Consider the following 27,187-nt stretch of genomic DNA (forward strand, 5'->3'; position numbering starts at 1 on the left):
CCCCACCTCCTCCTCCACCACAGGAGGACAGAGAGGAGAATTAGAGAAACAAAAGGTAAAGATCATGAGTCAAGATAAGAACAATTTACTGGAAACAGCAAGGAGACAAGAAAATGAACAGCAACAGCAACAACTTTAATAACAGTGTACAAAGGAGGCAAATGATTCCCAGGTGATTGATTGCCACATGGAGCCCGGCAAATACCCGACCCTGCCGCCACCCTGTGCGACCCAGAAGGGACCCCTTCCCCTGTCCCCAGAAAAGGATGTGAGGTGGTATAGAATAACCTCCATGTCCTAACCATGGCCCCTCCTGGCTACTGCAAAAATTAACCCTGTCCTGACCAGAACTGGGACAAATCATACTTCTGCACTGTATGGAAAATCTGAGAGAGAAATTGAATCAATGCCAACGTCACCATATGCAACGTAGTTATTCTGCTGCCTGTTCCTATAGTCTAACAGGAATACCCTATTATAAGAAATTACAGTGTATTCTCACTGTCCCAGACTTTTGCTCCAGTATTTGGGGGGTGGGGGGGAGAAAAAAAACACCCAAATACAAATAAACAAACAAAACCCAGATAAAATAATTACTACAATTCCAGGAAAGTCATCACTATCCAGTAAAAACAAAATAAAAAATTAATTTAGGTTCACAAGTTTCTATTACTGAACTGAAAATGAATGGGAAAAAATTTAAATACTTTCAGCCTTGAATAAATAATTTTATTGTAGGTAAGTAAACAAATTAGAGTGGCAACAAATGCAAACTTACATTTTCATAATGTGAAGGCAATTTGTTACACTTATCTCTGCTATATTATATTAAAAAAATTATATCCTATTCCCAATTTAACAATTCAAGAGGCACATTCTCAAGGGTTGCAAATAAAAGTTTTCAGAACTTTTAAAATCTCATTTCATCCTCTTTATGTGCATGGGAACATCAAAATAACAACCCAGATGTGGACTACAGCATTGTTAATGATGGTAACAGCAACCCAGAGTAATGTACAGTAACTTCTACACTGAAGAAGAGGATATTAGCAAGTAAGTTTTAAGGGATTTATAAAAAAAAAATTAATTTTTTATTTTAAATGGCAGGCACTTTTTCAGCAACCCATACCTTGCTAAATATTTTTTTCATGGGCTGAGATTATTTCACGTTTTGACTTTGTGGAAAATTACTGAAAAACAAAACTTACCAGTTTTTTTCCAGTCACTGAGGCCTTTGCCTGACTGCCATGACTTTTAAAATATGATGGAGAGTGGCTTGGCAACATCAGCCCGTTCCCTCAGGACCCTGGGATGCCCATCATCAGGTCCAACAGACTCTTGGCTAATCAGCTTCAACAAGCCATCCTCAACCTGCTCTTTGCTTACAGTGGGAGGGAATTCACTGCCTCTACACTCGCCCAGAAGATCAGGAATTTGAGAGAAGTGGGAAGTCTAGTTGGTCAGGAACAAACTGTCTGCAATTGAATCCCAATACTGAGCCCAAAAACCTTGCGATGCCAAATATCACAGCACTGGTAACTCGAATTCAGGGAGTGTCTCCTTCATGGATGGCAGCCCTAGATATAAAACGTATCTTTTTATGATTCCCAGTGGTAAAAGGTATTTTTGACCTTAGTCTGAATAGTTAAACAAGTTGAGCCACAAAGGGGTAACTATGCAGAGTATATTTGCTTCTATTCAGGCACATCCAGGCATGTTTTTGGCAAAATATTAAATGTACATAAAAAGGATAAGTTATTGCAAGTTAAGAGCACGGAGAGTTGCAGATTTATTTAGAGTCCTCGCTTTGTGCTTCACTTTCTCCAGTGATTTTGTTTCTTGCCAAGTCCCTGTACGCATCCCCCATTACCCGCTCTCTAGGTGGTCCAAGATCTTCCAGCTGTTTTCTCTGTCTGGTTTCTAGTTCTTCCAACCTCTTGCGAAGCAGGGAAAGCTCTCTTTGATGCTGCTCCTCCTTGGGGAAAAAAAAAAAAAAAGGAAAGCGGCACTATTACATTTTGCACACCTACAGAGGATCAAAATGAGCAATAATTTATTTCTTCAATGAAAATAAAAACAGTGAAGTCCAAAATATCCCTATTTGTTAAATTTTACTCATCAGTGTTTTGTGGGTATTGTTCTGACATTCATGGTAAACAGCATCAGCAAGAAATACAGCTGCAACTGTTCCTCCTCTCAGATGAAAGAGCACACAAACCTGAGGTCTCAGTAACCAAGAATCTGTGAAGTCAACCTGGTCAACCTCAGCCAGAGAGATTTTCAGCCTCAGAAACTCAGCGTAAGACTTTTAACCCCATAAGAAATCAAGAGCAGCAATACTGTTTTGTAATAATAAAACCATGGTGTGAGAATAACACTGTGGTATTTCTTTCTCAGAAGGAGCCACTTAAACCCTCTCAGGAGAAGGACAAAGTATGGAGAACTGGGTTAAAACTGCCTGTTTGTTACATTCTGTAGCATATCCTTTGTCTTTCAAATACTCCTTCCTATTGCAAGGAAGGGAACATCTCTAGATATCTCAAAGTTTCCTTCCTCTGTTCAAAGATAAAATACTCTTTTCCTTAAGACTAAGGTCTGTAAAGAAGGACTGTTCCAGTACCCTCTTTTGTTGTACTGTTTTCACAACCTGTAAAATATATCAGCACCTGAAGAAGAGGGAAGGACACTTCAGACCCAGGAGGCAGGGCAGACGATGGCATTATCCCAAGGGGATTGAGTGATGGCATGTTAGGGTTCAGAATTATACTCCGGAATTCATTGTGCCGACGTTGCAAGTCCTTTAGTCTCTTCTGGAGGCGTGCATATTCTTCAGAGGAAACATTCTGCCTAGGAAATGAGAGATTTCTTATTGCTCAAAGTCTTTGTCATCCCAACACAGCAGCATACCTCTCCATGAGTGCTCTGCTGTTTACTATCCCTTGTTTACTACCTATCCCAATATACCAGAAGAACTGGAAGGTACTGCATGTCTGTCTAAAAATCCCTCTACATATTAAGCTATCTGCTGTATTTTAGATTAGAATTTACATAGAATAAATTAAGGTTCTAATACCATTCACAGAATTGAACCACAAGAGCCACAATAAATTAATTATTCAAATCAAGTCCTCCATAGATGCTCATTGAAGAGAAAAAACCAGGACTTTATCTTTCAAAGAGGAGAATTGCAAGAGTCTGTCCCTCTTGCAATTCTGAAGTCTTTTTCACTTCCTTCTTTTGAAGAGATTCCTGCAAGTGTGTCAACCAGGTATTTTTCCTCTCTTCTCGAAGACACAGCCCTGCAGTTGTCTTAACAAGCTCTCAGCTGCCCATCCTAAACAGAATCTATTCAAACAATTCTAGTGATGAAAAGGCCATTAAACTTGACTCTGGTTACTAAAGTAGGTGACGTATCTTCAAAACCACTTCAATTTGTGAGTCAGATTTTGGGCATATACAATTTTTCAAGCTAAGAAAAAGCAAAGTTAATTACCTAATTAACATCTGATTTTGTTTTTCTAGTTCTTCCATCTTGGCTTCCAGAAGTTCTATTTTTTCACGCATCCTCCTTTGTTTATTGTCATTGAGAGTCTTTCTCTGTCAAACAGACATTTGAAACAGCTAAGTAATACCTTGATAGATTAAATCCTGTAAAAATTAAATCTACAGTGTACATAGTTTCAAGCTGTGACACTTTATAGGATTTTTCTTCCTTAAGAAGAGGAGCTGTGTTGTTTGAAGGTGCTTGGATTCCCATGATGGGAAACAAATGCAACCTGCAACTGAAAGATGCACAGCTGCTGGTGACCCGTTGGTTAGTGACCAACTGTACTAACAAACACCAACTGTATTTGATAATTACAAAGCTCATTCTTTAAATGATCACATATAAATAAGTATTAACATGACCAGGAAAGTATGCTTCCTTCTTTTAATTTTTTTTTGCTCGTGTTGACCTTAACTGGTCAACTGGTCAACCAGCTACTGGTAGGTTTTATAACCTGTATACGTTCAAAGTATAACACTGTTAATTAATCCTGAGCTTTTGTAAACAATTAATCTGCCTTTCCTTTCAAATTACTTCAGAAAAAGCAAGTTTAGAAAAGATAAAATTTTAATATTTCATCAAGAAACATCTGAAACATCATCCTCCCTAATCAAGGGGTCCACCTCTTAAATAACCATAAATACACACATGTATGTGCAAAGAAAGCCTTACAAAATCTTTGATGGCATTATAAGGAAGTTGTTGGCTGTAGTATACTTTTACATGCCACTTCAACCTATCTCTATGCTGGTTTAAAGAACCCAATATATTCAGTTATTAAGTAAACTACAAATAAACTTTAACATTGAAACAATTCTAGCTGGCCAACTTAAAGCTGAAATTTTCATAAGCTAGATCATTCATAAAGGAAGAGACAACATGCCTTTTTCTGAGCAACAGCAGCTCGACACAGCTTGTTCCTCAGTTGGTTATATTTCTCTTCATAGTCTGTGATGCACTGAGTAAGCGTACGCTTCTCCTGCAGCCATTCCATACGCTGGCATTCTAAAATCCTTGAAAAATCAGGTTAAAAGATTAGGAGGTTATACAAACAAAGCAGTACGTTCAGTTAATGCCTTAAGATGCTTAAAATAGACACATCTTTTCACAACTCTTACCGTTATATACTTGAAGGATTTGATTTAAATTTGATTATGCTAACAATCTAATTGTGACTAACAACATTTGAACCTGCACATTAATATTATTTTAGGTTTTGTTCAACCATGAGGCAAATTCTGAAAAGTGATTCTAATAAACTAGCTAATTGTTGGCATGCTACCAAACCACCCATAGAAAATTCCTAAATTCAGGTCAAACAATCACACTGGAACGCATAAGTAGACACCTATGCCAAACATCAGTTGCTAGAAGAGCTGACAACTATCTCCTCAGTTTGGGAGAACAGCGTGCTGCCCTATGGAGTCTCCTGTGTCTTAGTAAAAAGACTTGACTAGAGTGTGCTCCTGACCAGAACAAACACCAGCTCAACAGGAAGCTCCCACCAGTATGGTTTCTAGACAACATTCCAGCTGAACACACACCACCAATGGCATATGTTACCTGTTTAGATCTTTGCATGGTTAAAACATACTAAAATTAGGCTGCGTTCTCTAGCAGTGGATAGGAAAGGAGCCAGTTTCTCTCTGCTGCCTTGTTTGTTTGGGCTATCTGCATTGTGAGTCAAAGCAGACAAGAACTAACTGCAAATTTAATTACATTACTCTTAAAGAATAAAATCAAATATTGAGATTCTATGTAGCAGCTTTTAAGAAGGCAAAGGCTTGGTATCAGTGCATCCATACCACTCTAGTCCTGGGCTGATGCAGTTTCCCTACAGGGACTCTGAATGAATCTCCATACATTTCTCATCAAATGACCTTTCCCTTCCCCACAGTAGAAATATTAGGCATCACCCACTCATGTTGAAACCAGGGTCCTGGCCCCCATGGTAACTGTCACAGCTCTTTTAGTAGATCCATTGTGGTTTGTACCTCACTGATGACTGTAAAGTACTAGTTCCCAGGAACCAAAGCACTTTCAACAAGCACTGCTTGGCAGTAAAAGGATTTCGGTTGAGGCGGCAGTTAAAAATGCCATGAGTTGGGTATGGAGTTTTTTGGGAGTGTTTTTTAGGGTGGTTTTTTTGTTTGGTTTGTTTTTCAAATGCCACTAACATTGTTTCTGGAATGCTTAACAAGTGCCTGTTTGAGTTCATCTCTGATCTGTATCAGTCTCATAGTTTGCCTTCAGCTTTTTTCCTCATTTCACAAGCCTAAGATTGACACAGGCAGGCACACAGCTGCTTTGCCTACTTATGATCAATGCTCAACTGGCATTATTTTATTTATCTGAACTTTTTATCTTATGCTTTCTTATCTTTTGGTCCCTATTTCACTTCCTCTTTCTTTGGTGCAACTCAACTCTCGGAGTTCAAGCTCTTAAGAATTACTGAACTGAGGAAGGATGTCCTATCACCCACAGGTTCATAAAAAGGATGGAAACATGTCCCAAGGCTCCAAGGGTAGCAATGGGACAGACGTGCAGGGCTTACACACAGGCTGTGTAGGCTGCAAAGCTGCTTCATTTCTGCTGTATCAGGCTTGGTGCATCTCCTGTTTACCTACAAACTTGTACAATGATCTCTGAGAACTGACAAGTTCCTTCCTTCCACTGCCTTCCCAGGAAAACCTAGTCCTGACTAGCCTGTGGCTCAGCCTATGTAAATGACAACAGCAGTCTCACTCAAATAACAGCAACAATCTCACACAGCATGTGAATACACCTCCCTAAAGTAAATACATCCAAAGCATTTAACATGCCACTGACAACTGAACATACTCTCCGGTCCAAATGCAACAGTATCTACAAATGTTAAACCGAAAAGCAATAGTTAAACTAATGACAACAAAGCAATTGCAGTACCAAGTCATAACAAAAGAGATGTTAAAACAAAAAAATGCCACATTATACCCTTTGGAAGTTTTGTATTTAATCTGGGACACTGACTTTTTAAAAAACCCACCATGCAATAATCCAGTACAAGTTAGACATGTATTTGGTTATTAGGCTAGGAAATTCTGAAGAGCCATTTGTATTGGATTTCTGTGGGCAGGTTTTGGTAGCAGATGGGCTACAGGAGTGAATTCTGTGAGAAGCTGCTGGAAGCTTCTCCCATGTCTCGTAGAGGCAATACCAGCCAGCTCCAGGGCAGACCTGCCACTGGCCAAGGCCAGGCCAATCAGGAATTATAGTAATGCCTCTATAACATTTTAAATATAATATTTAAGACAGAAAAAAAAGTTATTATGCAGATGAAAATTGCAGCCAGAGAAGAGCGGAGTGAGAACATGTGAACAACAATACAGACACCAAGGTCAGGGCAGAAGGGGGGGAGGAGGTGCTCCAGGCACCAGAGCTGAGGTTCCCCTGGTGGTCCCGCATGTGGTGCAGACCGTGGTGGAGCAGCTGTGCCCCTGTGGCCCATGGAGGACCATGGGAGAGGAGCCCACACTGGAGTAGGTTCTCCTGATAGGACTTGTGGCCCTGTGGGGGACCCATGCTGGAGCAGCCAGTGCCTGAAGGACTGCACTCCATGGAAAAGTGACCTGCACTGGAACAGTTTGTGAAGAACTGTTGCCCATGGGATGGACTCATGCTGGAGAGGTTCGTGAAGGACTGTCTCCCAGGGGAGGGACCCCACGGGAGCAGGGGAAGGACTCCTCTCCCTGAGTGGTGGCAGAAACAACAACTGACTGTAACCCCCATTCCCATCTCCCTGTGCCGCTGGGGGGGAAGAGGTAGAATTTGAAAGGAGGGAGAGATGGGGGCACAGTGTTTTTAAGATTTATTTTACCTCTCATTCTCCTGCTCTGATTCTGTCAGTAATAAATTTAATTAATATCCCCACTTTGAGTCTGTTTTGCTTGTGGTGGTGATCAGTAAGTGATCCCTCCCAGCTCATGAACTTTTTGTTATACTTTCCCTCCTCTGTCCAGTTGCAGAGGGGAGTGAGAGCAACTTTAGTGGGTACCTGACATCCAGCCAGGGTCAATCCACTATACCATTTCAGGCTAACTGCAAATTAATCTTTTAATTCCAGGAAAGTGTTAATTGCTATATGAAATTGCTATGGAATCTGAACAAGATTCAGCTCCTGTCAGCATTTATTATCATATTTTGATGTTATATGGCCAAGCTTGTGCAAAAAAAGAAAGTGATTATTTTTAATGTTGATGAGAGGAACTAGAAGATATCCAATAAGCTTTTATTTACCTCATATCAGTAGGAGGTGAAAAGAAGTATATACTTGTATATACTGACTGGGTCCCTGAAACATTATTAAAGCATAGTACAATGCTTGAATGCTTTTTTTCACCCTCGCTGCTTAAACACTCTTAAAAGAATTGTGTCAGAAACTCTAGATCCACTTATAGAAGTCTGACATTCCCTTCTGTATAAGTAGAATTTCATTTTATACATTTTGAAGTTACCATGAGCAAAGTTTTCATTCATACTGTACAACAGAACATATAGCCATTTTTTACAACTGTCCAATATTTCCTGTTCATTTTCAGTTTCTGACTTTACTTAACTATGCATTGTAAATTCTGGATAATCTACAGGAGAGGAACACAAGCAACATAAAAAGTAAAGCCAAAAGAAAAAAATTACTTCTCTCTTTCCAGTCGAGCTTTCTCTGCCTGTTGACATTCTTGTTTCAGTCTTTCTATTCTTTCCTTCAACTTCTCATTAGACTCCAGCAAATCCTTTTCTGATTGAGAAAGTGAGGCAAGCTGGAGTTCCATGTTGTAGATTTGCTATCAAAAAAAGAGAATTTTTTCCATTTGAGAAGATATGCAAATAACTGGCAATTCATTTTGAGATACTGAGACAATGCAAAATGGAAACAGCAACTAGCTTTAGCTTTTCATTAGCCTATTTTACTTGTCCCTTTTCTCCTTGCTCGGCAGTTTCTCCAGAAACATTACAGTAAATCACTTCTAGACAAAGAAGGTTTTCTATTATACTTAAAATGAGAAAGTGAGGCAGGACTCTTCAGTCATTGACATGACCCCCAGAACTTCAGAATTTCAACATTAAGCCCCAGGGCAGAACAGAAATAAAGGACCACACAACATTTAGTAGCAGTGCTGTGGAGCTACCCAGGCTCTCATAAAACAATGTGTTACAACCAGCAGTGACTTGTACCAACCAGTTCACAAAAATAAGGAAGCACAGAGCTTGAAAAATCCAACCTCTGCAGCCCCCATATAGAAATGATTTCCCTTTCCTTTTCCTCCCCCACATGGAAACTTAGATACCCCAATTTCTGATTTCTGGAGGAGAAAAACAATTGCCTTGAACTTCAAGTGCACACAGCTTGCAGAGTACTTTGATGCACAGCTATTGTTACCCACTAAATAATATCACGGGCAAGCAGGAGTTAAAAAAATTAGGTTTTATTTTCAACACTGTCATCAATTGACTCTGCAATAGAAATATACCTCTTTACACTAGTTTGTTCATTTATGAAACATCTGTTAAGCACTTGAAGAACCTCAGATGAGAGATGCAGTGTAAATGCAAAGCATTACCTAGAAACACTTTAAAAGTCTCCATGGAAACTGAATCTCCAGTTAAAATACTGCATAACCATATTCAATATACCAGTCTATAAACATTCAGCTTTGAAATCCCTGGTACCCACAAAATACATGAAGCAAAAAGCTGTAATTCATTTATAAAGGTCCAGGAAAACATAATTTATTTCTGAACACATCTCCTTTTAAATATCCACAGTATGCATTTTGTTCCTCAGGAAAAAAAAAAAGCCTTAAAAATTCAATCTAGTCTTCAAACACAAGGACATGGTAACTACAGGAAAGAATGTACTTCTCTATAAGAATTACAATGCAATAAAACCTTACCTGTTTCTGATCAGCGCTTTCACGTTTCCATTCTTCCAGCTCTTTTCTCTGCATAGCTTGCTGTTGAATTTTTAATCTAAAATTGTGTAAGATAACCTTATTTTTATCTAATCAAAATACAGATGTCATAAATCAGTCTGACAAATAAATAGCATTATTTGAGAGGCTGATAAATATTTAACTAAACAATGATTAAAAATACTTTTTTATCAATTATTAGAATTTGCATAGGAGTAAAGTACCTTGATTTGTATGCTTTTGGAGTATGACTTTTGCTCATTTTATCATAACGACCTTCATACAAAACTACAGTAACCTAAGTTACCTCACAACCATAATAACCAACTCGAAGAGACATCATATTAGGGTCCCAGCTTGCCAGTTGCTGATATGGTGCCTTTGTGGAAAGAGAAATGGTTTATGCTAACACTGGATCTATGCCAGCAGCCAGCATGGAACCAGCTTTAACAAATATGTATTGCAAAGTTATGACTTAAAAATTTTCATTGAAATTATATAATTTTTAAAGGTTTGGATGAAAAATTTTATTTTTTTAAACAGCTTGTTTTTAATTCAGCTCTCTTTTTTACATTATGCAAAAGGTAATTTTGTTTAATCTACTATAATGAACATTTCATAATGAAGATTTCTGTATCTATGAATAGTAGACTTTTATACTGCCTACTGTAAAGAAATTAAGGGGGGAAATGAGAAATTCGTGCTAAGATTAGAAAAGCCACACTACCTCAAACGCTGAAGTTCCTTTTTGCTAGATTCTTCTGCCATCTGTGCAGCACGTAGTTTCTCTTCATACTGATCCTTTTCAGACTGTCTCCAAGTATCTTGTTCCAGTTTCATCTTCTCTAGATCAGCTAATCTGTTCTCAAGTTCTAACCTATGATGTTATTCAACATGCACACAAGAATCATTACAAAATGCCAGAACTGTTTACTTGTCGAGAGTGACATTTTTAAAAGTAACTCAAAACACTCCTCTTTTAGAAGTTGAGAAGTAAATCAACAAACATACTTTTCATTCTGTAAGGCTGCAATATTGTCAAAACCTTCCTCTTTGGCAGCTTGCACTTTACGAATTAGCTCCCGATCCTTTTCTACTAAAAGCACTTTATGACGTTTAACAGCTGCCTTAAGAATTTCCTTGTCGGACAGCAATCCTGCGTTATACATTAAAAAGAGTTAAAATGTCATTACTGATACAATTCAGTATTCAAATAACTTTATAAATTCATAAAAGGGAGCTAGAAATCACAATTCATAAGATAGAATAAACAGGGAAGGGGAAAAAAACAAAACACAAGAAAACCAGAAGAGATGTGGCTTTTCTCACTATAAGAGCAACATTTCAAAACTTCTGAAAAGTACTCTTTATACTGGAATCTCTGTCTATGGGAGTTTATTATTTGCATATATAAAAGTAATTAAACACTTAATATCATTACAGATTTAAACTCTAGAGCAATTTATACTAAACAGTTGTTTCTGGATTTAAAAAAAGAAATGTTCCACAATATGAAAAGGTCAAGCTAGAAGATTTTCTTTTTCTGGAAAAGTTTACAGTAAACAGTAACTGGGTACCAGTGAAACCATAGTAACCAGGCTACAACAAATTTCACATTTTAATCCACTTATACTACCAAATGAGGCAATTCTGAAACTATGACTCTATAGGCAGGAACAAATGATCCAAATTAAAATCTTGTGACTGAGACACCTGTGTTCACTGGCAAATAGGCCAATTTGCTCTAACAATGACACCTGGTTATTTAACTAATTCAGTGATGCAAATTGAGTTCCACAGCAAGTTCAGGTTAGCTTAAAACTTGTCTGTATTTAGTTTCATATTTCATAGGGCCCAACATTTTTAGTTTGCAATATACTGTAAGTACATTGTCAATACAGAGAACAGCACTTTCTTACAGTTGCTCTTAGCAAACTTACTATTAAAGCAAGTAAACACAAACAGCTATTTCAGGAAGACAAAGGTACTGTTTTGGAGTTATAGCAAATCAGCGAGCACAGTTCTGTTTAAAGCTGTGTAGTGATTTAAATCATCAACACACAACTAGTTCTAGAAAGTTTTGGCCTTTTCACTCCAGAAAGCTATTTGAAGTTGCCAACATACTCAGCTGCATCAGGTAGCTTAGAACATTCCCTATTTCCTTCAAAGAACGAGCGAGAAATTGCATTTTGTTTCACATGGCAGTCTTACCAAACTGGTACCAATTCCATGGACACAGAATCAAAACCCAAACCAACCACTGAAGACCTATGGTACTTATAGTTTCAAGTGAGTGTGAAAGACTCTAGAATTTAGCAATGATAGAAAAAATGACCACATGAAGCGCATGATTTAAAACAGATTATACTCAAATTGTGACACAAATTCACTAATTTACATGAACACAAAATTGTTCTGTAACTGTTCTCAACCTCACAGAGCAAGTGAAACCACACAGTTACTTCAGATACAAAATGACTTGTCAGATCTATGACCTAGACCAGAAGCAGAAGGTGAAGACTGCTGTGGAGTTTTCAGAGGAAAAATAATTTTATTATTGTAACTATTAGTTACAAAAGAAATAGTTAGAAAATAATTTCACACTTTACCATCCATTTCACTTTGAATCTTGTTTTTCTCCCTTTCTACCTCACTCTTTGTTCTTGCTGCCTCCAGTTTGACATTTGTTACTTCCAATTTATGCGAATGTTTAAGTTCTTCTACCTATCAATTAGAAAAAAACACCACCAAATCAACTATATTAAATTTATATATATTTAATTCCCTTCTGATGAAAGATCCCTCAGAGTCAAGCTAAAATAAAGTTAATCTCCATAAGTAAAACAAAAGAGTGATATCCAAACCCCAATTATCAATTGCTCCCCTAAGTAATTTCAATTTGGTGACTACTTATAGTCCCCCTGACCTCCCAGAGTGCTACACTACATTCTCAAAATCCAGGTCTTCATAGTCTTAAAGTGCATTTTAAATCACATACTTTTCTATAGACACATCAAATGGCCTCATAAAAGTAGAAGCTTTAAGAACATCAAATCAAAGAAAATTACTGCTTGCACAGAAACTTTCTATAGTTTAGGCACTGGTACACAGTAATTACATGGTCAATGAGAATTAAATATCTAGAGGAAAGGACTTTTAATGAAAATCCATTCACAATGACAAATGTAATTACAACCTGCTAGCATATACAAGTGGCAAAAGGTTAAGAATGACACAGTACCTTATTAAGTAACTACACAGTGGATTTGGTTGCTCAAATACTAAGCTGAGAACATTTTATTTCCAAAGTATTTTTCTAGAAATTTCTCTCAGATCTCAAAAAAAAAAAAAAGGGAAAAGGAAAAGCATACAATCATAGAACTAAACCTCCAAGATCTGGTGTCAACCCAACAACTAAGTTACTCAAATATGTTGTAAGACAATGGTCTACTTAAAATGGTATGATGCAATCCTGTATTTGGGCACAAGCCCAAAAAAAGGCTATGCTAATGTGACTACCCTGCTTCTAATATAACCTAAATCTCCACAAGTAATTCCAATGCTTGCTTCCTGTACCTAACATAGCCCATTCAGAGAATACTTTAAGATCTCCAGAAGCTCCATTAAAAAAAAAAAGGGGGGGGGGAGAAATTCAATTTAAAGCTCTAATGGCTGGCTGTTTTCATAAGCACTAAAAACATGAAAATAAAGACCTCTCTTCAAGTCCTGTTCTGTTTAGGAAAAGTAGGAAAAGGACCTAGAAAATGAAATAAAAAGAACATAACCTTAATCTTAGAGATAGTTTTATGTATGATGTTTCTCCTGTAAAGTCACACATTCTATATCTTCCAACTGAAACTGAGGGGAAAATTCCAAACCTATTTTAAGTCACAGCAGAAGACATTTTTACTTTATTCTTAGTGTAAAGTATAAACAGAAAAACTTAAACATAACAGGATAGGAAAAATTATTTCAGATACCATAAAAGTACTTACTTTAGCAGCTAAGGAACTGACTTCTCGTTCACATTTGTTAAGTTTGGTAGTTAAGACAATGTTCTGCTCATTACTCATCTGCAGCTCTTTCTCAATTCGATCGACCTGCAGTTCAGCAGACTTCTTTTCTGCCTTGAATGAAGGAGGTATTTGTAAGATTTTTTGAGCAGGGTTACAGCACTGATAATAGTAAAAAGTAAACTATCTGTCTGTATCCTGCAACTGTGCAAGAAACCTAGAGGAGAAGTCTCACTACGAAGAGAGATAGCAAGAACTGACGGGAGGACTGAGGACTATAGATGAGGAATACAGTGGAATCCTGGGAAGTGTAGGACAGGCCAGCAATAACAAAGTTTCTTTAAGGGAGAGCAACAGCCAAGAACTAAACAATTGCAGTAATGTGCTGGAGAAAGAAGAGGCACAGGCAAACAAGATGACAGATGAGGAAAGGATTAAAGAAATAGGCATCATGTAACATTTTTGAAAAGAATAAAACATTTACTCTAGAAGATTATTAACATATTGCCATTGGTTTCTAACTTCAGCCAACTGGCAAGTACTGACATGATCATCTTACTGACTGCAAATGTGGATATCACTTGCATGTTTAGAAAGGAGATAATTCAACAGAATCTCTCAGTTGAGAGATTTTCAAAGTTGAACTGGTAGGACATGACTCCCAATACTCCCAATGTATTTATAATTTGATTTTAAATCTGAAATGCATGAATTCAAATTATGGAGTCAATGGCAAAATGATCCGTGACTTCAGTGACAGTTCTATCAGGCCAAATGTTATTCTCACTACATTCTACAAGAGGGCAAAATAATAATAAAAAGGAAGTCTTACCTCTAGACATCGCATTGTAGCCTGCATCTCAGCTATCTGCCGTGCTTGTACTCTTTGAACACTTTCTGCTTGCACACCACAATTGTGTCTTTCTGCTCTTAGTTCTTCTACTTCTGCTTCTAAGGCTTTTAATTTCTGACACAGTTGTGCCTTTTCTCTAGAGAGTGCCTCCACACGTTTACTGTCCTTTGTGGGATCAACACTAAGCAGCTGATTATGGAGTTCTTCTTTATCTTTATCCAGTCTTGCAATCTGAGAGTTGTTAATCAGAAAAATAAAGCTTTTACATTGGTTAAGTGTCAGGCAGCAACAAATATAGCAGTTGACAATTCAGAAAACAGCAGCAGTGGACATTTAAAATATTAAGAAATTACATTAGTGTTTGTTTTCTTGCTTAGAGTAGGAAAATAAAGGAAGACCACCTGACTGTAACTAGTGGGTTCTTTTTGAGATCACTAGAGAGTCCAATGTTGATTGATGTCCTCATTACGGAACTGGATGATGGGATGTTTCAGCAAGCTTGTGTGTGGCACCAAAGGGGGGAAATGGTCCACACACTGGAAGGCAGAACTGCTATTCAGAGGAATCTGGACAGGCTGAAGGAGTGGAATGGACCAGACCCTTTTCAACAAGATGAGAAAGTCATGCATCTGAGATGGAGTAACCCAGTGCAACTACACAGATTGAGTGCAACTGTCTAGGAAGCAGCTCCATTGAAAAGGATCTGGGGGTCCTAGTGGACAACAAGCTGAACATTAGTCATCAGAGTACCCTTGCAGCAAAGATGACCAACTGAATCCCGGCAGATTGGCAGAGGGATAGCTTGCAGATCCAGGGAAGTGATTCTTTGTCCCTCTCCCAGTCCTGGTAAGACTACATCTGGAGTTACCATCAAGTACATGAAGAAAGTGACAAACTGAATCAAGTCCAATGGCCTCTGAGATGGTCAGGGTGTTAGGGAACATGACATATAAGGACAGGCTGAGAGAACTATGCCTCTTCAGCTTGGAGGAGATGCATGGTGATAGAAAGAGAGGCAACAGGTACAGGCTGGAACATGTGAAATGCCAATTAGGTATTAACAAAAAAGTTTACCATAAAGATGGTTAAATACCGAAATAGTTTGGCCAGAAAAATTCTGAAATCTCCATCCTTGCAGATGTTCAAGACTTGACTGGACATGGTCCTGAGAAACTTTTCTCATTACATTTCAATATTTTAAGCAGGATTTTGGACTAGAAAGAAGTCTATTTCAAGTTATATTATGATTCCACCATTTTATAACTACAACAGAACTCAAATCTGCTAATAACTCAAGACAGGCAACATCATTGTCAGACAATAAAGCACAGAAAAAAAAACCTTTCTGTTACAAGGTAGTACAAGCGATACAAACTAATCTGGAGACAGTAACTAACAAACATAAAATATAAAGATTGTTGTATTTCAAAATTAGTTACATGGACTGAATGCAATACTGGGGGCAAAAGAGTATGAAGTAAGGTGTGTAAGAGGAGATATCTGGAGACTAGTCCAAACTCTGATCTGCAACAGTCCCTTTAGAAGTGGCACCAGCATCCTCTAAGCAGCAAAGCTGATTTCCGCAGTAAAAGCCCTCCAAATGCCTTCTATGAGGAGATTCAAAGACTTATTGCATGATATGCCCAAGTCATCATTTAAGAATGAGGATGTTTTTATAGCCTCCTTGTGCTAAATGACATGGAAGGTTAAAAAGGCTTTGAGAGAAACCAGACCACACTGTGCCCTGGGCTCAAGGTAGTTTTGTTCTGTGTGTGTTAATTAGCTGCAGTACTAGCACAACCTCAAGAAGCTCATGAGAGAGGTAGGCTGTAAAGCAGCATGTGGGTTTAGCTCCAGGAAGGACAAATGTTTTGTTTTTAATGCATTGCATTTGCAAACTGGGATTGAATTTGAAAGTGATGATTGCTTTGATTTGTGTCTGATGTTTGGAGTAATACATTCAAATCTGGCATCTTAGAATATATGCTCCCAGACAAATACTTAGATGAATATGCAAATGACATATGCAACACTCATTTACACTGCTGGATGTATTTAAAACATAAATATGCTGGCAATTTATTTAGCTACATACACTTTTGAGAGTCCAATTCTGAAACAAATGAATGAATGGTTTATCCAAGAGTTAATGCAATTGAAATAAAGCTACCAAAGTTTTCAGTATCCTTCTGATTATCACTGTCATGATCTAAACCTAGGATCATAACAGGTACATCACAAAATGTACCCTTACCTGTTATCGACAATATCTTCCTGGCTTAGTTGTCACATAAGTAATTTAAAATCCAAACTTACATCAGTTCCTCAGATAACTTATTAATTTCAAATTCCAACACAAAGGAGATGAAAAAAAGCATTAAGCAAACCTGCTGGCTGTCATTTACCAGAAGGTAAGTTATTCTTACTTTTAATAGCACAAATGAAACTGCAACACGTAACCGAACAAACCTACAGAGGCAGCTTTAGACCAAGTCATAGAAGTGTTTTGGGAATTAAGAGAATGGAAACAAACACTGTGAAATGGTGTCAAACTGACAACTCTTCAAGTACCATCAGTTCCATAATGTTCAAGAAGCTTTGTCACCAGTTTCTTTCTATACTACTGCAATGTTCTATGTACCTCAGCCTCATATTTTATTTTCTTCTGTTCTAAAGTACGTGCATGTTCTTCCTGTTGATGTTCAAATTCTGATTTCAGAAAAGTATGTTCGTAACGAAGTTTGTTATATAGTGTTCTGTATTTTTCCACTTCCTAAGTAAGACAAAAGAAATTAAAAAAAAAAATCAAATTTTCAGATTTACTTCCTTGAAATGTCCATGCAATATTTCTATCACTTCACAAGTTATATTTGATTAACTGAATGCCTCCTTCTCCCTCTTCCACAATTTCAGCCTTCCCTGCCTGGGACAACAGTACCAGACAAAGAATTGCATACTTGCACCCCTTCCAGTTTTAATTTTCTAAGGTTTTAGTAACAACTATAAAGTGGTGATCACTACTCTAAATGAAATAGTACTCCAATACTTACTACTTGAATTTTCTACTACTTACATTTTCTAGCTTCTGATAACGTTCTCTCATAGGAGATTCCAATTCCTCCTGTATTTTTGCTTTTAACAGTTCTAATTTTTGAGGAGTTAGCACCTTAAAACAGAGAAGTATCATAAATAACTAGTCATGCTCATTTATTTACACTGTGATAGGACAAGCAGCAAGGAATAAAGTATTTCAAACATGATTTTAGGAATTCTGGTTAATTTTCTATGTTTTTCTATGGAAATTTCAATAGTACCTACAGAAGCAAAAAATATACTAGTGAACTAAAAATATTCTGGGAAGGTAACAGAAGCATTTAAAATGTCAGTGTTTATTGGTAGAAGCAATACAAATGTCAAGCTGAATTGTCAAGAGATTTATCTCCTTTGAGGGGGAAGCAGGGGAAGGAAAAGTGGTCTCACATAAAAGATAAAGAATTAGCATCTGGAAAAACTTAAACAGTAAGTGAACCAACCCCAAAAAATCAAAATGAGCAATACCAAACCAACTATTTGTAAAACTCATTAGATATGTGTTCACCAACAGATACATGGGTACTAGTTTGAATGAAAAGAACATCAGGAAAGATTCCCTGCCTTAAGCTCCATGCTGTATGGTATTTTGTTAAAATTACTTGGGTGTGGTTCATACAGGAAACTATCTACCAAGAAGCAGTGCTTAATAAAAAGATATTTAATCCATAACCTGTGACATATTCTAATTTATTCTACTTTTCTTTCACTTATCTGTACCCTTAAGTCCCTGAAAACTACTTCTACTTATGGTACTGAGGCACATCTCCTCTATTCAGAGTCTGGGATCCTGATATGTCCTACATTATTTTAAGGAAACAAGCAGTTACCTATAAAGTGTCACCCAAGTTGCCTTAAATACTGAGGGGATTTTGTTTGGTTTGGGTTTTTTTAAGAAATAGAAGGAAAGAAAAAAGTTGTCATAATGAAGAGAAACAAATATCTATTTTTCCAGGTTTAGGCACCTAAGTTACCCTCCAAGGCAGATGATTTTCTCCTTAACAGGAGAGCAAGCACGGAGATTGAGAGTCTTACACAGCACCTAACAACAGGATTTGAAAGATTCAGTTAAACAAGAAAACAATAATTTCAACACACTAAAGAAGAACCACTCGTGTTAGGTGAATTTCAGTGAAATACATCCAAACTGGGTATATACATGTTACACAAACAAAAAAATATGCATGGCCCTATTACAGGATAAAAATACATATTAAGTCCTTCGAGTAAATTATCTCACCTGCATCTTCAGTTTTTCCAGCTCTTGTGATTTACCCAGCAACTGCTCTTGATATTCAGTGACAAGCTGCTGAACTTTGTCATTTGCAGTCTGTTTTTCATCTAATAACTGCTTCATTTCATCTTGTGATTTGGTATAATCACCCTGTAATCTGAAATAAAATACACATTTACTTTGTATTTACCTTCTAAAATTAGACCTTAAAGCTCAAAAGCTCACATGCAGAAGCAAACACACAAACACCAAATAAGAACTAAGCTACAGATATCCTCTTCCTGTAATATACTGAATAGTTATCCCATATTTACATGCAGAAAAAGTATTCCCAAAACATAATCTGCAATGTCTAAAGTTACTTAAGGTATTTTTAATTGTCTATTTTCTAATATGAACAACAGTCAAATCTGTCATTAGATACAGAAACAGCTAACATACAACACATACAAATAAATCCCTTCCAACATTTAGCTTCACATTTTAATAGTTTAGATGAAGAAACTTGTTTAAACTGATGTACCTTTGATGTTCTGCCTTTAAAATTTGATAATTTGCTTTATGGCGTTCACTTCGCATTTTTTCATCTATCAGAAGTTTTAGTAATTCTCTTGGATTATCTGTATCATCATTTCCAATCACAGGAGGAAGGAGGCTGCCCAAACCATCCATTTTATGATGACTGTTCACGATGAGTATGGAGAAGACAAGATTAAAATTAATATATAACTAATCTACAACACAATCCACTCTTTCTCCTGACATCTCAGAAGATCAAGACCCCTGAACAAATACAAAGACACGTACTTAGCATTCAAGTACATTCACAGTTCAAAGGTTTCACACACTGCTTTTGCTTTAAGTACAGAAGAATCCTGGTTCTGCCATAACTCGGGTTAGAAACCTTTACTGAAAGTGCAACTCTTGCCTGCTCATTCTGCCTTCCCTGAGAAGTAACAGTCCTTCCAGGGCACAGAATAAACTTAAACACGGAGATCATTTGAGTCAATACAAAACAAGCACAAGCGCTTCTATCTGACAGATTACATGAAATGGTATTTCTACTTACACTATACACTGAGACTCCAACTATGATGCTAGTAATGCCCTAATTATGCCTTGTTAGTCAGAGTTCAAGCAGAGGCCACAGACATCAGGCACATACAGCTTTTCCTACTACTTATCGAAGTCAAAGTTGTCACATCCTAATAGGCTGTACTCCTCAATACACCATCCTTTCTGCAGGAAGAAGAGCAGATAATTCTCTCTGCTGAATTCCTATGAAGCCCTCTCTGGAGAAGAGTTAAGGTTTCAGGGACAGCCTGGAAGACACCTGCCTGCAGTTCAGTCCTGAAATATATCATTGCTATATGTCACTTTCTCATTTTCAGTTTATCTTGTGGTTTCTTGTGACCTTTCCAGAAAGTAATTTGTGAAACATGACAATATCAGATCGGTGTGAGGAATGCTGCAAATCGACAGTTGCTGAGGAATGAGGAAGTCTCCTAATACACCTCATTAGTGCCTTTTGATGTTAGAAGCAATGCGTATTAATGTGAACATTACTGACACTGACACAGGATCTGGGGGAGGGAGGACTGTAACTGAATTTTAGGGAAGTTACAAAGCCTTGAAACCAACTACTCGGCCATTTTAGCTTTTCCCATAGCCGACTGATGCCTAAAAACTCCAGGCAGCAGTGTACAAAGTGTAACTTTGAACAAAATAAAACTCAGACAGAAACTATGTTAAAACTCTGGCATCGCTGCACCTTCTTTATAGGCACAGTTGAATTTTCTACGATTCCACTCTTCAAATCTTTCATGGATCTATACCTTAAACACTTAAAATTTGATTTTATAAACCCCTGAACTCTAAGCAAGATGAAAATCTATCTTCCATATGGAAAAATAAACATCACATGTCAGTGCCCATTCCACTAAAAGACATGATAATGTCAAGGAAATCTTATATTTAAAATTTCTTTCCCATCTTTCCTTCCTCCATCACTAAGACTGGAAAAGCTCAGAGGAAAATTTACCACTTGGAACACTAGTATAGGCAAAGCAAGACAAGCAACTTTGTATTCTGCTTTACCCAAATTTGCTGAGATAATGAAAAGGAAGAAATCAGAATAGAGGAAGAAATCAGAATAAAGAATAGTATCCTCCATGACTGTCCTGTATGCACAACCAACTTGAAACATTAATGACATAAGTTCTGAAGAATCTCCTAATCAATCCAGTCTCTATTTTTCCTTCCTGAATTATGTTGGTTGTTTAGAACTAAGGACAACAGCAATTTCCAAACTCAGTATAACGACATTTTCAATTGTTAAACCAACAGCTGTATGAGGAGAGCTGGACAGTGATGCTAAGACAATAAATCACATGAGGACAGAAAGTTCTCGTACACAGAGGAAACCCAAGGCAGCATGTCCTTAAGAATTTCTAAGTACATCAACATGGTTAACATTATCACTGTTAAAACAAACCAAAAAATAACAACAAAAAAACTAAACAACATCCAGGCAATAATACTTTTCTCTCTCTCAAATCATAAGCTAGAGATAATAAATGTAACTATCAAACTGTAAGCCAAAGCTCAGAATTAGGAACAGAGAACTTAAAGTCAGGTCTGACTCCTGACACTAACTTGAGTAAGAAGTATTTCTGAAGTGGTATAACAGATCTAAAGTCAAAGACATTAAAAAAATCCTACATTTTCTGAGGGCATGTCAGCCAAAAGATAAACGGAAATGCAACCTTTTGTACGCAATTCCAAGCAGGTGAGAGGTACCTTTTCTCCTCACAGCTTTTGCCTCTATCAAAAAGTGCACAAATTACAAAGCAAGACACACACCTGGCCACGTGTTCATATGCACGAACATTTCATGAAAAAAGGAGACAAGAGAGGGAGATAATTGTAGCCTGCAAAATAATGGTTTCAGACTGCAAAAACCTAAGCTGTATGTATTTAAGGAAACAAAACTATTCTGGCTTTCAGGGACATCTAGTGGCAAATTTCATGACCTGCATTCCTGGTGACAACTGTGAAAAAGACAGCAGAGATTTCATTACTTCATGAGAGTTCTTTCCTCGAAATCACTGATAGCAACTTGTAACATTTAACCTATTCACAATCTTACAAATAACAAAGTTTTTTCATTTGTTTGGTTTGGGATTTTTTTTCCCAAATAATAAAATAATTTCTGGCAGTGAACTGTCAATAGTCAACACCATTTGGATCTACAAATATTGTAAGTAGATCACCAATAAGAATTTCTGCTGCGCTAATGGCTTACAGTACTTGTTCACAGTCAGTGAACAGACCTTAAATAATCTTCAAAATTACACAAAACTGCACCTGTAACTTTTGAGAAATCCTTTAAAGGAACACTATGTTAACATTTCTTCCTCTCCTGGGGATCTGTTCAAGTAGAGAACCATAAAATATCTTTAAAGACACTAAAATCACATCATATATAAAGTTAATTCTATACCTACATATTTGCCAAATATTATCACACTACTGAAATTTTAACAGTTGCCCTAAACTCATACTATGAAACCTTACCATCATTTTCCACAGGTATACATATAAAGGCTATTGGTGGAGAATCCTGAAACCTAGGAAATGCACACTCTGTAGGTAAAATAGCATATTTATGGTAGAACAGTTAAGTGAAGTAACTCAATTACCCTTCCAAGAATCACCTTTGTTTTGCCTTTCTTCTCCAATTATTTATTTTTATACAGAGAGAAACGTTGCTGAATAGCCTACTTCACATCTCTCCTCTTTATATCTACACATCATGAAAGGGCTTTTCTTCTTTTACAAGATTTTTCAGCTTTTTTATTTTAACTTTTTGTTTACTACAAGCTCTTAAAATAGTGAGAATACTTGCATTTAGAGAAAAATATTATGATATCAATATAATTTTATTTCTTTATATTAAATTTTTTATGGTATTTTGTTTACAACAACAAGGTTTCCTTCTCACCTTGCATAACTAAATGACATGACTGCAGCATGTATTGCTATTTCACCTGAGTGCCATACATATCTCACTCATGGCTCTCCTTTCCACACCACAGCTACACTTATATTTATCATGTTTGAACACTATTCTGCAGTTAGATGATATGGTTAATATAATTTTGCAACTATTGATGAAAAACTAACAGTATTAGCCTTGTGCCATGTTTTGTTCAAGCACTAAAGTTCTTAGTAAAATCTGTGAAACTCAAAGAGCTGTTTCACACAATGTATGGTCTAATCCCTCTGCCTGCTTCTGTCAGAACCTCAGATCTCTTTATATGCTCTTTCTTTTTCTGTAATAAAATCAGCCAAGGTCTTGTGAAGCAATAAACTATTTACCTGAAAGAGTGAGACACTCAAAGAAAGCACAGCCTCAGAAAGCTACTTCGAACACCACCCCCTTCTCGTTCCTGCTCAAGAGTCTACAGTAAGACCAGATGATGAACTCATGAAAAAATGTAATCCAACACCTGAGCTCAGTGTCACCGGGAATGGGAGGTTCCACTCCTCATTTCTTTATCCCCATTCCTACACTTGTCCTTCATCAGACCCTTCCATGAACTGTTTTAACTCAAGAAGCCAACACACTCAAAGAAGGAGACAACAGTCAATAGTTTTTCTGTGAGGTCAGCAAGTCACACAAGCTCATGGAAAAATCCAGCAAGCTACATCATCAGTGAAAGTAGGCAGCTGGTACTGGCTAGGGGAAAGGAACAAAGAGCCCAGTAAACAGACAGGAGGAGGAGCAAGCCTTTCTCCCCACGAGCTCAGATGTTCACAGTCACAGCCTTAGATTAGATACCCAGATTTTAGACACTTAAAGTTAAGTGAAACAAATCCTATCTTAAACAACTATGCAACCCACTCATGAGAGATCAGATTTCCCATGAATATCAAGTGTATAAAAAAAATCCCCCCCCAAATTATATATAATTTGAGAAATATTATATCTTACCTTGTATTACTTTAACAATCCATATTCTACTAATTCATCATCAGCAACTTGGAGTAGCCAAAGCAATCACCATAAGAAATATATGTGGAGGTAAAAACATCAATGAGAAACATGAAAACCTTCATTATAGAAAATTTCATAACCTAGACATTGCTCAGATATGACTGTAGAGAATCCAGTGAAAATAAACACTTAACATCTTGGCCCACCAAAGTGAAGAACTTTTGGAGAACATCTGTATGACTTCTACATTACAGAACACATCAATCCCATGAAAACTACTGTCACTCCCTCCACAACACTGTTCAAGGTACAAATTTCAACAACAATTTATCATACATCATTTCAATGTCCATCCCCATACATGGTACCACCCTCTCAATTTCTGTCTTATTCTACAGAAAGATTACTTGTTAGGTGAAAAACAGTGAAAACGGTTGTCTCTTAACTCAGGGTTAAAATTTGTGCTTTAGCCACATACACTACCAAGTCAGACTTGGTAGTTTGACAGCAGTCAAACTGATCAAAGTGAAATGTTGTGAGTTACAGCTCATAAATCCAGCTCAAGAGCAGCCAGTCTACACATGCTATGTATGTTTTCTACTGTTTTCTCATGAAAAGAAACCTTCAAATACAAATGAGAAACTTTTGGTCACTATAATCTCATTCAAAGTTCTAGTTGGGCACAGAGACGGCTGCTTTTTGCAAATAGTTCAATAGTCCACAACCAAAACTCTTCTGAAAGATCAGTCCCCTTTCATATTGGCTTAAAAATCGAGATATGCAGGCAGGGCACAGGTTTCATGTTAGTATATGTATACCACTCCTCCCGTAGGCAGGAACATGATTATATACACCCTACAGTATGTGGATGAAGATCGTGTGAGAGGCCAAGTGAGTCGCTTAAGTCACCATGATCTTTTTACTGGTAATTTTCCCGACTCATGGGCATAGGAGCTCGGTCAGAGGAACAACGGTAACAGGGGTGCCACACACCAGGAAAAATAATCATTACTCTCCAACCGCCCGTGGCTGAGGATCGCCGGTGGAAACGAAAGCAGGCAAACGCAAAGACTGGAAAGCCTGGCAGCGACCGGGCTCTGAACTATGCTCCAGGCTTGCGCCGGGCGACTCCGAACCCACCAGCCCACGGCCAGCCCGCAGAGGCCGCAGCAGGCTGCTCCCAGCAGCCGGAATAGCAGGCACAGGCGAGGGCGCTCTGGGACGGGCTGGGAGCGGCTCCGGCTGCGCCGTGACCAACGGCCGGGGAGGAGCGCGGGGCCGGGGCAGAGGCCGAAGGGCCTCCCTTCGCCGCGAGGGGAAGCTCCGGGCACGTAGCAGGGCCTCGGTCAGCCCGGCGCACCCTCATAGCCCGGCCTCACTCCCACAGCCCGGTCGCCTTCTCACGGCCGAGCCCCACTCCCACAGCCCGGTCCCCCGTTCACAGCCCGGCCGCCCTCTCACACCCCGGTCCTCCGTTCACTTCCCGGGCCGTGCCCCCGCCCAAGTCACACGCCGACTCCTCCGGTGATCCCCCCCGACCCCCCTCACACCCCGCCGGGTGGGGCCACTGCCGGCCCCAGCGATTTAAAAATGGCGCCTCTCACCTCCCGCCCGCGCCGTCACCCTCCGGGGCCCGCGGGGCGCGGGGCACCCTGGGAGCGTTGCCGGGGAGACGGGTCATGGCGGGCTGGGCCGTCGCAGCGCGGGGAGCGCTGACTCGCTCCGCGGGCGCCGGTTTCTGTCAGAAAGCGGCTGCTATTAGCAGCTGAAATGCTCTAAACACGGTCTGCTCGTAACATCCTCAATTTCGCTCTAAAGTCTGTTCGAAGCAGGAGGTTGAACGTCCAGATCGGTGTTGACATTCCCCTGATAAAGTTAACAATGCTTTAATAAGAATTAAAATTGTTTTCAATTAGTATATTAGAAGGTGGGTATTGCTGATGACACACACACATCCCCAAGGAAGAAGTGGGGGGGGGGGGGGGGAACCAACCAAAACCCAAATGTCATGTTTGCCAGCAATTGGAGATTACAGCTGCAGTCAGCTCCCCCAGGGGTGGTTGTAAGCTCCGTTAATAAAGTGCCTAAAACACATTACAGTCACTTCCACAGCTACAATGGCAAGAGTTCAGTGCTTGCTTCACTGTCAGCTTGACTGTGCAGACTGATGTTGCTGTGCCATTTCATGTGTATATTGTGTTTGTTGCCATGTTGGAGATGAAATAACAGCAGTGTTCTATCTATACCATTGTACACCTACAATGAAATAAATAGCACTACAGAAAACTACAATTAAGTAAAATTTAATTTTTATTAAAAACATATTCTGTTGTAAACGATGAAAAGTCATACTTCTAAATTCTAAGCTTTACAATGCAAAAAAATCTTTCTAAAAAGTATTATGAAGATGCATTCTCATTTTCTGTATCCAATTTGCTCATTTTATTTTTCTTTCACTATCAGCTCTACAAATATTAATGCTAACTAAGGTAAAACAGTAAAATAGAAGTCTTTCTCCCATGTACGGCTGCATCAGCGGGAGTGGTAAATTGCATAGATTCTTTCTTTGGTTCTATTAGTGTTTGTTCATATCAGAATTATATAGCTGTGATCTATTGGAGAACAATTAATTTACATGAGAAACATGCTAAGTCACTCACTGTGAACTCTGTGGACATAGCAAAAAAATTACAAAATCTAAAATCAACAGACAGGGTTGGGTGTCTCTTGCCAGCTAATTTATGGAACAATTATTGTGTAAATATTTCCAATCTGGAATCTTTTGCTAAGAGGATGACTCAAGATGGTGCAAATATGGTTACTTTATTTTTGCCTCCATGTTTTTTTACGCTGATCAGAAAAGGGTACTTGTTTCCTTCCAAGACCCACTGAGTCAGGTAATTCTAGTTACTCACTCAATAGCCATCAGTCTTGAAGTACAGGTGGTAATGATGCTCTTCTTTGTCACAGTGGCCCTCTCTCTCCATGTCTCATAGCAGTGTGAGCAGCAGTGCTGAAAACCTGCTCCTACCTCTGCTTGCTTTAAAAGTAGAGCTGCTGCAGTGACTCAGATGGGCTTGACCTGGGAATCTTGCAGAGTATAAAAAAGAGAGAAAAAAAGGAAGAGTCAAGTTCAAGGGCACAAGGAGGAAAAAGCTGAAGGAAGGAGGAATAGAAAGCAGGGTTTATAGGAACGGGAGTGGGGCTTATGGACATAGCAGAGAGAGAGGGGCCAAAAGATAATCAAGAGGTGAACCTCAAACATCTCTCACAATACAGAGGAGTTTTTTGTAAAAATAGAAATTAATGCAGCTACAGATCTCAGTAATTTATTTTTTAAAATGAGTAAGGTCTCTTTAAGGGATACTTTAAATTAATTCTGGCTCAAGTAAAAGTAAAGAGATTTCATTTAGAGACCTCACAATTTTTGATCAACAGTATTAAAGATTGTGTCTCTTTAAATGTCACATTCTATTACATCTGGGTAGATCAACATTTCATAG

At 38.2% G+C, this 27,187-nt stretch overlaps 1 protein-coding gene across 4 annotated transcripts; it reads right to left on the reverse strand.

Annotated features, from left to right (window-relative positions):
• Positions 1-1,670: 1,670 nt before the first annotated feature.
• Positions 1,671-25,342, reverse strand: CEP83 (centrosomal protein 83). Of its 4 annotated transcripts, none has more exons than XM_032688819.1 (17): positions 25,289-25,332; positions 23,682-23,751; positions 19,209-19,367; positions 18,692-18,842; positions 17,435-17,527; positions 17,003-17,134; positions 14,341-14,592; positions 13,491-13,622; positions 12,105-12,219; positions 10,507-10,651; positions 10,223-10,372; positions 9,478-9,553; positions 8,222-8,367; positions 4,431-4,560; positions 3,494-3,597; positions 2,667-2,847; positions 1,671-1,975 (listed from the first exon to the last, which is right to left on the reverse strand). In XM_032688819.1, the coding sequence occupies exons 3-17, from the start codon at positions 19,355-19,357 to the stop codon at positions 1,790-1,792; spliced, it is 2,142 nt and encodes a 713-aa protein (XP_032544710.1). In that variant the 5' UTR covers positions 19,358-19,367; positions 23,682-23,751; positions 25,289-25,332; the 3' UTR covers positions 1,671-1,789. The 4 variants fall into 4 exon arrangements, with proteins under 4 accessions (XP_032544710.1, XP_032544711.1, XP_032544712.1 ...); XM_032688820.1 differs by lacking the exon at positions 25,289-25,332 and adding an exon at positions 24,678-25,155; XM_032688821.1 differs by lacking the exon at positions 23,682-23,751 and having other exon boundaries at positions 25,289-25,342.
• Positions 25,343-27,187: the final 1,845 nt, after the last annotated feature.

This window comes from Chiroxiphia lanceolata, chromosome 5 (genome assembly GCF_009829145.1).
Source record: "Chiroxiphia lanceolata isolate bChiLan1 chromosome 5, bChiLan1.pri, whole genome shotgun sequence".
NCBI classification, from domain to species: Eukaryota; Metazoa; Chordata; class Aves; order Passeriformes; family Pipridae; genus Chiroxiphia; species Chiroxiphia lanceolata.